The 15,651-nt window shown below is 42.1% G+C and overlaps 1 protein-coding gene across 1 annotated transcript in view; it reads right to left on the bottom strand.

Annotated features, from left to right (window-relative positions):
- FRMPD1 (FERM and PDZ domain containing 1) overlaps nt 1–15,651 on the bottom strand; it is a 65,425-nt gene that overhangs the window by 32,909 nt on the left and 16,865 nt on the right. The window contains exon 2 of the mRNA XM_008141891.3: nt 5,162–5,251. Coding sequence (XP_008140113.2) covers nt 5,162–5,247 — 86 coding nt within the window. The 5' untranslated portion in view covers nt 5,248–5,251. The remainder of the gene's footprint in view (nt 1–5,161; nt 5,252–15,651) is intronic.

The following is a 15,651-nucleotide window of genomic DNA, read 5'->3' as shown; positions in this document are numbered from 1 at the left end:
GAGCGTCGGCCTGCGGCCTGAAGGGTCCCAGGTTCGATTCTGGTCAGGGGCATGTGCCTTGGTTGCGGGCACATCCCCAGTAGGGAGTGTGCAGGAGGCAGCTGATCGATGTTTCTCTCTCATCGATGTTTCTAACTCTCTATCTCTCTCCCTTCCTCTCTGCAAAAAATCAATAAAATATAAAAAAAAGAAAGAAAGAAATCATCTTATTCAGAACCTGAGGATAAAACCAAGCACCAAGAAGAAGACATCAAGTTGCATTAAGCTCCTGGTTTCTTTAAATCTCACTCTATAAAACTAACATTTCCAGATTAAGCATAAGAAAATTCAGTAAATCTTATTGCTGAATTGTTTTTAATAATAGAATAAACTTATTCTAAAGTTCACATGGAAAAATAGGCAGGTAAACGTAAAAAACTAAAAACAAAGAGTAATAAAAGTCTCATTTAATAGATAATAAATATAAATTAGTTTAATATGGGTGTGTGATACCAGGCTATTAGATCAATGGAACAGAAGAACTAGCCTAGAAAGAGATCCAGTCCACCACTCACAGACACAGGGATTTCCTAGATGATAAAAGAGGGGTCATAGGTCAGCAAAGAAAGGAAAGATCACTCACAGGTAATGGTAAGTCAAACTACTTGCTACTTTGGGACAAATCAAATTAGATCTTCATCTCATAGCCTATACTAAAATAAACTCCATATAAAATAATTAATTATAAAATATTTTAACTATTAAGTTGAAAATCAATTAACCTAATTTAATTAATTGTTGGATGAGGATTTTCTAAGCTTAGAATCAATCAAAGAAATTGCCAAGAAAATACCATTTAACTACATAAAAAACAAAATTTTTGCAGGAGAGGAAAAATTAGTATAATTAAGGAGATAAGTATACTATAACTCTTTCTCATTTTATCACTTCTACAGTTATAGAAGGCTGTTAAGAAGATGACAATGAAATTCAAAGCAAAATGCTTGCAAATTAGTTTATGATTTAATGTCACTATGCTGCAGCTTTTACTAAGTAGACTGCATCGCATGGTTTATAGAGAAATTCAAAACATGTCACAGAGATCATTTGGGGGGTTAGCTATTTCTAAAACAACACTGATACAGTAAATTTTATTTTTACATTGGAATGTGAAATTATGTAACGAGAGAGTAGTCATCTTCATCATATCTGAATAATTTTGCATCTGAATAATTTTGTATCAGATATGAAGATGACTACGCTCTCCATTATATAACTTCACATTCCAATATAAAAATAATATTTACTGTATCAGTGCTCTTTTAGATATAGCTAACCCCCCAAATAGTCTCTCATTCAAATTGAGTACCACTATCTGAATTTGACTGATTGTAAACAGCCACCCACTGAAAATTAATTTTAAATTTAAGCAATCAAAGCAACTTTGGAAGCTGACAATCTTCCCCAGAAAAGCACCATTTTTGGATGCATTATAAAATTCTAACATTACCCAGATTGATAAAAGTTTTCAATTTGTTTAGTGAGTTTTGGAAATGAACACAGTTATTTTTAACTAATTTGTTCCCAGATGATTCAATTACACCCTGACATAAGGTTTAAAATTTATGGGGAAAAATGGCAATTACAAGTAAAGTACAACCAACTGAAATGAATAGGAGATTTTTAAAGTCTGAAAAAATAACAGGATTGCTACAAGATACATGCAAACGTATAGGGTTGCAGATGAACCTGTTTCCTTAAAAAACGTTTCAATGTACTTTTTAAATTTCTTGCCCTGGCTATCAGGAAATTCAGAGTCAATTTTTGTATTCAAATGTGAAATCCTACTTCTAATTGGTTTACCATTTACTCTACTCCAGGGAAATTGTAAGAATTGCAATTTTTCACTCCAAACTTAGCTTTTCAGTTCTTTAAAAAAAAATTTTTTTTATCCTTACCCAAGAACATGTTCACTAATTTGAGAGAGAGAAAAAGATGGATTGGTTGTCTCCAGTACATGCTTCGACCAGGCATAGAACCCCAAACCTAGGTATGCGTCCTGACTGGGAATTGAACCCACCACCTTTTGGTGTATGGGGACAATGTCCCAACCAACTGAGCCAGGGCAGCTTTTCAGTTCCTGCTCATCAAGTAATCCTAGGACACTAAGAACCCAGACTGTATTGAAGGTGCAGGATTAGAGATGAGAAGCAATTTCAATAAGGCTACTTGTGGTTTATCCTAGAAACACAGAAATTATGTCTTCCATGGGCAGTGCTATGAACCTGTCCTTCTTTTTTCTTCTCTTTCTCAAGCACTTGGCAAACAAAACTCCCTAGACACATGGAAAGATGCTCAGCATCATTAGCCATTGGGAAAATGCAGGTCAAAACCACAATGAGATACCGCTTTACACCCACCAGGATTGCTACAATAAAAAAGACAGATGATAACAAGTGTTGGCAAAGATGTGGAGACACTGAAACCAAGCTATTCCGCTGGTGTGAATGTAAAATGGCATAGCTGCTTTGGAGAACAGTACGGCAATTCCTCAAAAGGTTAAACATTGAGTTTCACTATGACCTAGCTGTTCTACTCTTAAATATTTACCCCAGAGAAATTAAAACATGTTTAAACAAAAAGTTATTGACAAATGTTCATAGCAGCCATTATTCATAATGGCCCCAGAGTGTAAACAACCCAAGTGTACATTAACTGATGAATGAACAAAGTAAATATTCCATAATGAAATGTTATTTGGCAATAAAAAGGAATGAAATACTGATACATGCTATTATAAGGATGAACCTTGAACATTATGCTAAGTCAAAGAAGCTAGTCACAAAAGACCACATATTTTATGATTCCATTTAATGTGAAATATCCAGAACAGGAGATTCTATAGAGACAGAAAGGAGATGAGCAGTTACCCGAGGGCTGAGGGAACGGCAAGTTGGGAATGACTGTTAGTGGGTACGGAGTTTCTTTTTGGGTTATTGAAAGTCAGAATTCTAAAATAAAAATTCTAAAACTAGATTCTGGTGATTGTTGTACAATTCTAGATAGACACTAAACATGTAACTTCCTAGAGGTCAATGTTACCTTTTACTTACATTCTGTGAGAGAAGCTGGATACTAGAGAGTTCCAACGTCAAATATTTAGGCAACATCAAGTTACAGTTATACAAATCTCTTTCCTGCAGGAGTTCTCAGAGCCTTTAATGTGCTAAAATGAATCACCAAGTGGGGGTGGGTTGGCGTGGGATACAGGCTGTATCACTTCCCAAACAGATCTGACCTTTCTTAAGGAGCAGCATAACACTAGGTTTTGCAAAACCCACTTTCGGAAACAATGGACCTAGCAGTTTTCCCATTTGTTCATCAAGCACTACTTAACCTCTTGCAATTGCCTGGAACTCAATCCTCTGGGCCAGTGGTCAGCAAACTCATTAGTCAACAGAGCCAAATATCAACAGTACAACGATTGAAATTTCTTTTGAGAGCCAACTTTTTTTAAACTTAAACTTCTTCTAACGCCACTTCTTCAAAATAGACTCGCCCCGGCCGTGGTATTTTGTGGAAGAGCCACACTCAAGGGGCCAAAGAGCCGCATGTGGCTCTCGAGCCGCAGTTTGCCGACCACAGCTCTGGGCTATGAGATGGGGCTGATACTTTCCCTGCCCTCATAGAGCTTACGATCTAGAACAGGGGTCCTCAAACTTTTTAAACAGGGGGCCAGTTCACTGTCCCTCAGACTGTTGGAGGGCCGGACTATGGTTAAAAAAAAAACTATGAACAAATTCCTATGCACACTGCACATATCTTATTTTGAAGTAAAAAAACAAAACGGCAAAAACACCCGCATGTGGCCCGCGAGCCGTAGTTTGAGGACGCCTGATCTAGAAGAAAGAAAGGGGATATGCCTGAACACACCAGGAGAAGCACAATGGCAATTCTACAAATCAAATACTACGGGGCCTGTGGGAGAAATTAATTTTGACTGTGGGCCGGGGACCGCTTCATGGAAGACACAGCACTTTAGTCGGACCTTGCACTGTAGGTGGGTTCTGGACACATGGAGATGGGAGGAAGGGATGTGACACAGACGCTCGGGTCTAACTAAGGGGTGGAAGAGAAGGTGGGGTGGTTACAATAAGGGAATCATGAGTAGGTCATTGTAGCTGGAGTATGCTGTGATTGAAGCCGAGTAATAAGACAAATAGCTGTAAAGGATAGTGGGTTGATCACGGAGAACCTTGAATGTCAAACCCAAAATGTTTAAACTCATCCCATAAGAAATGAAGACCCGTCAGAGGTTTCTGAACAGGGGAGCGGGGGTTAGTGATGGTCCTCTGTACAAGTCACTCTCTGAGCCTTGGCTGTTTCGTCTGTAAAATGGGCTAACTCTGCCAGCCTTATCTCATCGCCGTGTGTGAGGACCAGAGCACTTGGCCGCAGGGCAGTGCAGCCCTGAGCGGGTTTAACAGCCGCTCCCAGTTCCTTCGGAAGAATGTGTCTCAGAAACACCTGACACGTGATAGTCCATCTCTGTGGCGGGGCCAGATGGGAAATCGGAGATGGAAAATGAACACTTTGGAACAGAACATATTTTAAGTTCTCTTGTAGCAGTCAAATCAGATCTGTATTTGATTTCATTTTATTTTGTTTAGAATGAAACAGGGACTGCAAGGAAGGGACAGCTGCCAGAAACAAAGACTGGGAAGGAGTATCAACAGCAGATTGTCTGGTCCTCACCTCAAGTATGAAGACAAGGGGTGCGTGCGCGAGACAGGGAGGGAGAGAGCGTGGGTGAGCGTGTGTTTTAAAAAGTGTGTGTCTGAGTGTGTGCATTCCAGAGTGCACACATGCGCGCGCGTGTGTGGGTATGAGTGTGTCCGTGTGTTCGTCTCTGTAAAGGTGTGAATGAGTTCGGGGTGAGTGTGTCTGTGTCTGGGGGTGCACGTCTGAGGGCCGCAGAGGGAAGTGCTGGGAGGGGGACAGAGAGAAAGGCGCTCCAGCAAAATCGCTGACCTGTTTACACCTCTCCCACCGTGTGGTGTGGGAACAAAGCAAGCCGGACGGCGATCCCCAGGCCCAGGCGCTGCCAAGACCGGCAGAACCTCCTCCCAGAGGGACACCAAAGCTTGGCAGACAGAAACCACTGCCAGCCCAGGAGCCTTACCGGGCGGAGCTGTCCCGGGAGCGCCGAAGCCATCTTGCCACCATTTGTTCTATCCGGTGTGCTTTCCGCGTCTCCAGCTCTTCCATTTACCTAAAGGGAAGAAGCGTTTTCTTAAGAAGCTAGCCAACACACGCTGAAGAGGCTTCTGACAAGTCCCTCCGAGGCTTCCTGTATTTGCCCGCTTAAAGACACGCTCATCAAACAACGAGGGCCCTCCTTCCAGCTGCAATGAACACACACAGGCGCTCCCGGGCCACAGAGGGAACAAGGTTCGCAGCCCTCGGCCCCGACGAGGCCTCCGTCTCATGGTAAACACGTTGGCTTTCCAACTAAACAGTTAAACGTGAGGATGAGGGAATAAAATAGATAAGGCTTCTCCAACTGTGACTGTGACCTACTGGGAGAGAGATACCTTACTGCGTGACACTGCCCCCGCCCGCCCCCCCCCAACTGTGTGTGCACCCCGCCAGCGCGGCTCAGATCTGCCAGCCTCAGGAACTGCACGCAGCACAGGCCTGTTCTCCCGAGTGCTGCTTTTTTTGCTCAGTGTTTCACATTTAACTTCTGAATAGGTGATTCATGGGCATAATTCAAACCCTAGCCTAGACTGTAAAGGGATATACAGTTACTGTCTTGTGCACTTAAACTTTTGTTAAGAGGGTAGATCCCATGTTAAGTGTGTTCTTACCACAATTTAATAAAGTACAGTGAGAGGTCTCTCCGCCGCCCTCACCTGCCTCATCCACCCGGTTCCCACACCCATATGTAATCACTGCTCTCCTTCTCTATTTGTCGTTCCAGACTTTCTTTATGCCTATATAAGCAAATACAGGTTTTATATTTCCTCCTTTCAACATGACACACGTAGTACACCATACACATTGTTCGGCACCAGGCTTTCTTCTCCTCAGAATATAGCATAATCGTGGTATCTCTCCACATCAATACACAGAATGCTTCTTCATTCTCCCTGACAACTACTGAGTATTAAATTGTATGAATGTACTGTAATTTAAAAGTAGCCCTCTCTTGATAGACATTTGGGTTACTGCCAATCTTTTGCTATTTCAAACAATATTGCAATGTATCATTTCTGCATGTATGCAATTATATATCTGGATAAGTTCCCAAATATTGATTTGCTAGGCCAAAAGTTACATGCACTTGTGCTTTGATAGATAGGTATTGTCAGATTACAAAAAAAAAAAAAAAAAAAAAAAAATACATGTGTTGAGATTCCAGTTCATAAAACAATACGTATTTTTGTATTTTTTTTATTCTAGTCTATTTCACTTAAAATACTGGTCTCAAATCACCCAGTTAATTTCACAACCCAATAAATAATCACACAAAATAAGATATGACATTGGGAAATAACCAGGAAACAGAGAAAATACTAAAGGAATTTTAAGAGTTTGAGTTACTTAATAATACACAAAGACATTTGAAAACCTTGATGACACAGATGGTTTCCCAGGAAAATACAAAATGACCCTAAAAGAAGTAGAAAATCTAAATAAACAATTACCACAGAAGAGAAAGTTATTAAAGAACTACCCCTCCCTCCCTCCAAAAAAAGTCCCAGGCACAGACAGGTTGAAAGGTGAATTTTAAATCTATAAAATGTACCTTATTCCTGATAATTTTTTGTTTTATTTTAAATATAAACTTATTATTTTAGAATAATTTTAGGTGTAGAGAAAGTTTCAAAGATAATAGAGAGTTCCCATATATACCCTTAAGTTTTCCCTAACATTAACATCTTAGGTAATTATTGTACCTTTGTCAAAACTAAGAAATTAACATTGGTCCAATAATATTGACTAAAATATAGACTTTATTCAGGTTTCACCATTTTCCCCCCACTAATGATCCTCTCATGTTCCAGGATCCAATCCAGGATAATATTGCTTTTAGCCAACTTAGTTTATTTCCCCCCAAATGCTATTTTAGCTGTTCTAGAGCATGAAGAAGGAACGCTTCCAAGTTCTTTTTAAGCAGCTGGTACAATGTTGATACCAATTCTGTTAAAAACAGTACAAATAGGGCTCTGGCTGGTGTGGCTCAGTTGGTTGGAGTGTCATCCCATGTAGCCACATTCTCATCAACTCTGGATATTATAATTTAAACATATTTGCTAATTGGATGGAACATAACATCTAATTATTGGTATAAATATATATTTTTAAAAATATATAAATTAAAAATTATATAAAATAAGCATCATATTTCAAGCATCCAATACAGGCCCTCAGAGATTACCACTGTTCGGTGGGTATTCACACTTAACTTTGCCCTAAATCTGTAGAGACCCAGAGTATGTATATTAGAGTATTTAGTCCACAAAAATAGAATCATGCTATACTCAGTGGTCTGCACCTTGCAGTTTTTAACCTGTGAATATATCATGGACATCTTTCCAAATTTGAGCTCATTACTGTTTTGAAATTATTTAATAATTAATACATCTGAACATGTTTCATTCACTATGGCCATTCGCATTTATTTATTTTATTTTTTTGCTACTTTTCTACTTTTGGTTTTCCTTTATTTTTCTACTGGAATGTTTACCTTCTTGTTATTGTAAAAGGTCTTTTATAATATCGATTATTTAATGTCCCTTTCCCAAGGACACAAAACCACATCACATTTCTGTGAGACTTAGTATGGAGGGTCAAGAATGTAGATTCTAGTGTCCTGACAACACAGAGACTGATCACAAAGTATAGAAAATGACATTCAACTGAGTCCACAGGATACTGTTTTCAAATATCAATTGCCTCATCAGGCCCTTAATGGGAGTAAATGAACTGGCAATTCTAGGATATATGCCGGAAGCCAATTCCAGCACATCATAATTGCAAGAGTTTCATCGAAAGGTTGATGGAACTTGGGGACTCAACAAGGGCTGTGTCACATATGTTATCGCCTGCTGGGAATGGCTAAAGGCATTTCCCCAAACCTGAAAAGGTTGCATTAAATTGACTGTTTGCTGCCAGACAGCTCAGGACATCTTAATCTACATGTTATTGCCTCCTGTTGGCCAAACACCTGAACAGCCGAAGGCAATTCCCCAATCTCACAATGGACTCTGTAGACTAACCCTGGCCTTTGATGTGTATATCTCTACCTTGCCTTAGGACAATTTGTGTTAATAAAAAGCAAGGGGCCCTAACCGGTTTGGCTCAGTGGATAGAGCATCAGCCTGGGGACTGAAGGGTCCCTGGTTGGATTCCGGTCAAGGGCATGTACCTTGGTTGCAGGCAAATCCCCAGTAGGGAGTGTGCAGGAGGCAGCTGATCGATGTTTCTCTCTCATTGATGTTTCTAGCTCTCTATCCCTCTCCTTCCTCTCTGTAAAAAAATCAATAAAATATATTTTAAAAAAAAAAGAAAGCAAGGGGTCCTGAGACAAGGAAAACTTGGTTTCTTTAGCCAGGTTCCTCTGCCCCACGCCCCCCATATGCCTTTTAAAATTATGTTTTGTCTCTGGACTATTTATTAATTTATGCACAGCCCCTTCTCCAGATTCCAGAACCCTTCTAGATGCCAGATCAAGACCACCGGCGTTAAATGGCACCCAACGTCCAGCATTAGATATGGATATTAATCTGGTTCATTTTATGTCTGAGCATCACATTTTCAGCACTTTTTCATAGGAGGCTAGGATGGTAAGGAGATTAAAGCCAACTCTTTGAAAAATCAGAGAATGTTTGTTTGACAATGGTTCACAAACAGCCAACAGGCCACCATGTGGAAGAGACATATTCCACATAATTCTGGGAAGCAGAGTCAGGATTAATGGGGGTAATGCCACAGAGAGGGAGACTTCAGCTTGGGCTAAGGCTAGATCTCCTTGCTGTTCCTAGGGATCTGAGGATGGAATGAGTTTTCTCAAGAATTAGCAAGATTGCCCTAGCCAGTTTGGCTCAGTGGATAGAGTATCAGCCCTCGGACTGAAGGGTCCCGGGTTCAATTCCGGTCAAGGGCATGTACCTCCGTTGCAGGCTCTATCCCCGGGAGAAGCAACCAATCAATGCCTCTCTCACATCAATGTTTCTCTCTCTCTCTGTATCTCCTCCTCCCTTCCACTCTCTCTAAAAACCAATGGAAAAATATCCTCCAGCGAGTATTAACAACAATAAAAAAGAATTAGCAAGATCCTGGTCCCTGAAGGCAGTCAAGCAGGGGTTGAATAACTAACTGCACTACAAAGGAACACAGGGACACTACAATGGAATACAGGGACTGGATGACTTCTGCAGTTCCTCCCACATAGGAACTTGAGGTCCTCCTAGATCTAAGGACCAGGTCAGATGGTATTTGTTGTGTTTTGTCTTGAAATTCAAAGATCCACATCCCCTGGAGTTTCTGGGAATCCTGAAGTAACCATGGCAGTAGAAGATACAAAATCTCTGATATCTACGTTCTTTCAGTCTCCAAGTGACCGCAGAGGTGTCAGGGATCTGACATATCCTTAAGAACTAAAGACTGTCAAGCCTGCCTGGCTGGTGTGGCTCAGTGGTTGAGCATCAACCTCTGAATCAGGAGGTCACGGTTCAATTCCTGGTCAGGGCACATGCCCAGGTTGCAGGCTCAGTCCCCAGTGTGGGGCGTGCAGGAGGTAGCCAATCAATGACTCTTTCTCCTCATTGATGTTTCTATCTCCCTCTCCCAATCCCTTTCTCTCTTAAATCAATAAAAATATATTAAAAAAAAAAAAAAAAAAGACTTTCAAGCCTCTCTGTTGCTTTCGAAGGTCACCAAACTGCAATGATTACTTAAAGGGGATTGTTAGGAAGTTGCTGCCAAATACAATTTAGCTAATTGATTTCTATAAACATATATGACTCTAATTAAGAGAATTAATTTGCATTATATATCTGGCCTGTGGGTAGGCACATGCCTTCATCCAGGGATCCCCAAAGACCAAATAAATAACTACATCAACCAAGCCATTAGAAGTGCTCCCTGACTCAGCCAGGTCTGAGCAGGAAATTTTAAAGTCAAGAAAATGACCTTCTAATGGTTTTAGTATTAGCCTCTGAATTGTTAGGCTAATGGAAGAAAATAAGAGCCCAGATCATCCCCAAACATTTGAATCTTTTCTACAATCCCACTGCCAAGAAGTCATCTGGCCTCTAATTGTTCTGTCATTCACTGTTGGACCTATTGCTAGAAAGTTTCTTTACATAAAGCTGAATCCCACCTCTCCGCCGCTTCAGTCCTCCGCAGTAGTACTGCCCAGCCCCCTCCCACCACCACCATCCAGAATAAATCAGCTCCCTCTTTTATACAGCAGCCTTTCTGAATTTGAACATAGCAATCTTTTTTTTTTTTTTCCCAATTACAGTTTACTTTTTCTTTTAAAAAATATTTTTAAAATTAATTTCAGATTGGAAGGGAGAGGGAGAGAGAGATAGAAACATCAATGATGAGAGAGAATCATTGGTCGGCTGCCCCCTGCACACCCCTACTGAGGATTGAGCCCACCACCTGAGCATGTGCCCTGACCGAGAATTGAACCAGTGACCTCTTGGTTCATGGGTTGATGCTCAACCACTGAGCCACACCAGCCAGCCTGGACACTGGTCGTTTTTAAAGACACCCCCCCCCTCATCCCCAGAGATTCCCATGTACAGCAGAGTTTGAGACTCACTGCTCTAAACACTCGCCAGGGGATGTCGTTTACTCACACAGTTTCAGCTGCTTTAAGAACCAACTGCCTCGAAGATATCTCCACCAAGAGGTGCAGTAAGCACTTGAGCCGATTATATCTCAAACAGAATTCGCTGTCTTTTTTTTTTTCTTTTCTCTCTCCACTCTTCAAATCTCCTCCTCCAAGGTGGAACTTTTTGTTGAAGGAGACTGCCTTCTCTAACGTCCCAAGCCAAAAATTTGGGAATCATTCTGGACTCTTCCCCCCGTTTCATGCCCCACACACTGAGCCAGCCACCAAGTTCTACTGACTTTGCTCCTGATTATCTTAACCTCTCACCTCCTCTCCTTTCTCAGGGCTACGACTATAGTTCAAATGTTGATTCTGTCTGAAATACTGTACTAACCGTCTAGCCAGTATCTTTACTTCTAGAAGCACTCTTCGTCAATCTATCCTCCATAGGCTGCCAAAGTGATACAACATGTCCTTCTAGTCATGTCACTTTTATTTGCAAAACCCTCCAGTGTTTCCCCTTCATCTTTAGGATAAAGTCTGAGCTCAAGAATTACAATACTATTACTAATACAACTACATTAACAATATACTGTTTCCTGTGTGCCAGGAATGGGCTCAGTAACTTACATGTGTTATCTTATTGAATTCTGATTACAATCCTCATTTGCAAAAAGGAAACTGAGGCATAAAGACGGTAAGCATGTTAGCCCAGAAGTGGAATTTCAAATCAGATTAGCTTGCTTGTCTCTGGAGCTGGATCAACCTTTCCATCCCCCTGCCTCCCTCCGGGCCTTGGGAGTCAAAGTCTTTTGTGATCTGGCCCCTGACGATCTGTCTATCTCATCTCCCTCACACTGTCCACTCCGGCAGAACTGAATGACCTACTGTTCCCCAAAGAGGCCCTGATTTCTCACACCCTCACGCCTCTGAAGATGCTTTTCCTCTGCCTGTCCTTTTTGTACATCAAGTCCTATGCACACTGCAATGAGTGTGCAAGGCAGTAACGGGACTAGCACACAACACTTCTCTCTCCAGCTGGTGTTCTCTAAAAACAGTGACAGCGCTCCCTGCCCAGCTGTGCTCCAGGGCTGGTCTAAGGCTTACGTTCCATCACGTTGTGACGATTCTTTAAAAACTATAAAGTTCTATGCAAATGTGCCCCCCAAAAAGTCAAAAGCTAAATGAAATTGTTTTGTTTTCGTTTCTTATTTTGGATCGACAACCACACATCATCTCTGTTCCTCCTCTGCCTTTGCTTTTAGCCTCTGCATCCAACAGGAATCCCCTTTTTATGGAAAGGACTTCGAATGTCCAAAAGGAGGTTTATCATGGACCAAAGAACCAGTGCCTCACAGCTGTCTCTCCTGGTTTTCTAAGCCCCTGGGCCATGTAAAGGAACTCTGGCCGTCAGCTCTTCTCTGCCATCTTACCTTGCTCAAGGGAAGTACCCTAGGTCAGTGGTCGGCAAACTCATTAGTCAACAGAGCCAAATAGCAACAGTACAACGATTGAAATTTCTTTTGAGAGCCAATTTTCTTAAACTTAAACTTCTTCTAATGCCACTTCTTCAAAATAGACTCGCCCAGGCCGTGGTATTTTGTGGAAGAGCCACACTCAAGGGGCCAATGAGCCGCATGTGGCTCGAGAGCCGCAGTTTGCCGACCACAGCCCTAGGTCATCATCACCCCAGAGTGAGAGCCCCCAAATGAAACTTGACCTCAAACTGTCCTCGTGACTTTTGCCATGCCGGCAAACTGCCAGACTACCACACCTGTAACATACATAGTTTCTGTAAAAGGAATCTACTTTAGCTTCACCCTAGACCTGTGATGGCGAACCTATGACACGTGTCAGCACTGACACGCGTAGCCATTTCTGACACGCGGCCACATGCCGAGGATGAAACATTTGCGACTAGTCTTGGAGTTAGTTTTTTCCTCAAAGTGACACACTACCCGAGTTATGCTCAGTTTTTTGGCGAAGTTTGACACACCAAGCTCAAAAGGTTGCCCATCACTGCCCTAGACAATACTATTCATTAAATCACAGGTTTGATCATGCTGGAGTTTTCCTTCCTAATACACATTAAAATGAATATACAACTATTTAAACAAAAATGTTCATCCATGCATCACCTAAAATCATCTTGGGTGCCATGTGGTACAAAGACAAGCCTTTGGGAAACATGGGTTCAGGACAACGTCATGCCACTCAGATTTCATATCTGCCTAACAGGATTAGATGTCTGTCAGGAAGGGCTTAGCTTCTTATCTAGCTCAGTACAGATGGCCTCTGCATGGCCCTCTGGGAGCTACAGGGCAGCACTGGAACTGTCAACACTGATGGGGCCTAGGCTGTGCCTTTCTCTTGCTAGTTATCTGAGGACATAGGGACCCAGGCCACTCCAAGTAGGAGACTAGAAGCTGATCACACAAGCCATTCACTTTCTCAGATGGACAGTGAACGATGGAAAGGATGTGGGAAAGGGTTGATGCTAACAGTGATGCTATCTGCAAGGTCTCACCTCACCCCAGCTATACCTAAAGGGGCCCCATAAGCAGCCTCAAGGTCAATGGCGGAATGACATTGCTGGGTCGGCTGTGGCTACTGAATCCCTTGTGTCCACCCTACGCAGGAACAGAGCACTATATAGGGAGACAGAAGATCTGAAATCAGGTTCCTGTTTTGTTACCAGCAGGACACACGACCCAAGTCATTTCCCTTTCCTCCCTGAGTCTCAATTTTCCTATCTGTGAAGTTAAGGGGTTAAGCATGGATGAACCTTGAAAGCATTGTGCTAAGTGAAAGGAACCAGTCATCAAAGACCACATATTGGTGGTCCCTTTCACTGAAGGAGAAAACACTGGGAGAGGGCAGGTTGTGAGGAAAGATGAAGGGTTTGGTTGGGGACGGCTGACCTGGCGTACTGGAGGACCATTCATGGATATGTCCAGTAGACAGTTGGAGCTGAAATAAAAACTAGGCAGTCATCAGGTTGAAACCATGAAAATGAATGATTATCCTGAGAGGAACTACAAATCAAAATCACTGAGGCCCTTTAAATGACACCAATGCCCAGGTTCCACATGGGATTTCTTTCATTTGGAAGTCCAGAATAGGCAAATCTATAGTGACAGAAAGCAGTTAGCGCTTACTTAGGCTGAGGGAATTGGGGGATAGAGGAGAATAACAAAATAGACAAAACTGAGTACCCTCATGAAGCTTACATTCTAGGGACGACTCTCACTAGACAAGAAACAATAGACATAATAAAGGAAATTAATTAAGAATGTTAGAAAGTGATAAGGGCTAGGAAGCCAAAAGAGAGAATCAGATTATCCGTGCCAGGGAATGGAAGTCAGAGGTCAGGCTGAAGTCCATTCACTTGGAGATCTTGTTATAGGTTCTCCCACTCATAACCCAGAGAACCCCAGAGTTCCTCTCTTCCTTTCCAGTTCTCTAAGTCAAACCTCCAGTGAAGTGCTTCACTGTGACATCCCTGGACAAACATCACTATGGCTCCCATCTCCCTTTCTTCCTCTCTGAGTCAACTCTAACATCCACACTTGCATTCAAGAAACGCGTATTGATTAGCAGCAATGTGCCAGGTACAGGGGCTGAGGGAGACACTGAGATAAGCAAGCACAGTTCTTACCCTCAAGGAGTCTATAATTCACCAGGGAATCAGATATAAACACTTAATTGTAATTCAGAGCAGAATGGAAGAGGCGGTCTGCTAGAGACATGAGCAAAGGTTGCAAGGGATCTGCACCACCCTCTACAGTTTTCAAAGCATTCCCATAGCATGGATGATCTCAGTTGGTGGTCACATCCTGATCCTCCTCCTTCCATGCTGTGACAGTGCTGCTGGGCTCATGGCTCTGCCCCAGGGACCTCTCACGTCAAGAGCACAGGCTTTGACATGACCTAAGTTCCAATCCCAACTCTCACTAAGCATGTGCTAACCACCATTCTTGAACAAGTACTTTAGCCTCCCTACACCTGTACTGTCCCATGTGAAGTGGGCTGCCTTCACCTACCTCACAGTAAATTAGATTCTATATACATATGAAGTATTACCAGAATGCACTGGATGTACAAAGGAAGTCCTCATAATGGTAGTTATAATAATGTTGCTGTCAATTTCAGGTTATCCTCGCATCTATATTGTTACTTAAGTGTTTCATCTATGTCTTTTTTTTTGTCATCCTAACATAATTCCTAGGCTGCATGTCCCCCCAATTGCCCTCGGTCCTAACGACTGGGCAATAAATTATTGAATAAATGAATCAATCAAAGGGAAATTGGAATAACAGAGAGAGAAAAGGCATAGATAAGTCTCGAGTGTCTGGTCTGGATGCCTGGAGACGGTGGTCCTTTCACTAAAGGAGAAAACACTGGGAGAGGGCAGGTTGTGAGGAAAGATGAAGGGTTTGGTTGGGAACAGCTGAACTGGCGTACGGGAGGACCATTCATGGATATGTCCAGTAGACAGCAGAAATAAAAACTAGGTGGTCATCAGGTTGAAACCATGAAAATGAATGATTATCCTGAAAAGAGCTGCATATCAAAATCACTGAGGTCCTTTAAATGACACCAATGTCCAGGTTCCACCAGCCCAGAGACGGGGATTTAACTCGTCTGGGGTGGGGCCTGGTCAGGGTTTGTTAAAGGAACTATAATTGTAATGTGGGGTTGAGCACCACTAGGGTAGAAAGAGCAGAACTACGGAAGGAATGAACAAACCCTGAGTGGCACTATCCTTTCCGGGGCTGAAGAACCAAGAAAGTTATGAAGTAAATTGAGAAGAAATGGTC

Source organism: Eptesicus fuscus, chromosome 15, assembly GCF_027574615.1.
Source record: "Eptesicus fuscus isolate TK198812 chromosome 15, DD_ASM_mEF_20220401, whole genome shotgun sequence".
In the NCBI taxonomy this organism is placed as follows: Eukaryota; Metazoa; Chordata; class Mammalia; order Chiroptera; family Vespertilionidae; genus Eptesicus; species Eptesicus fuscus.
Note: the sequence above shows the minus strand (reverse complement) of the source record. Positions and strands in the feature narration are given on the sequence as shown.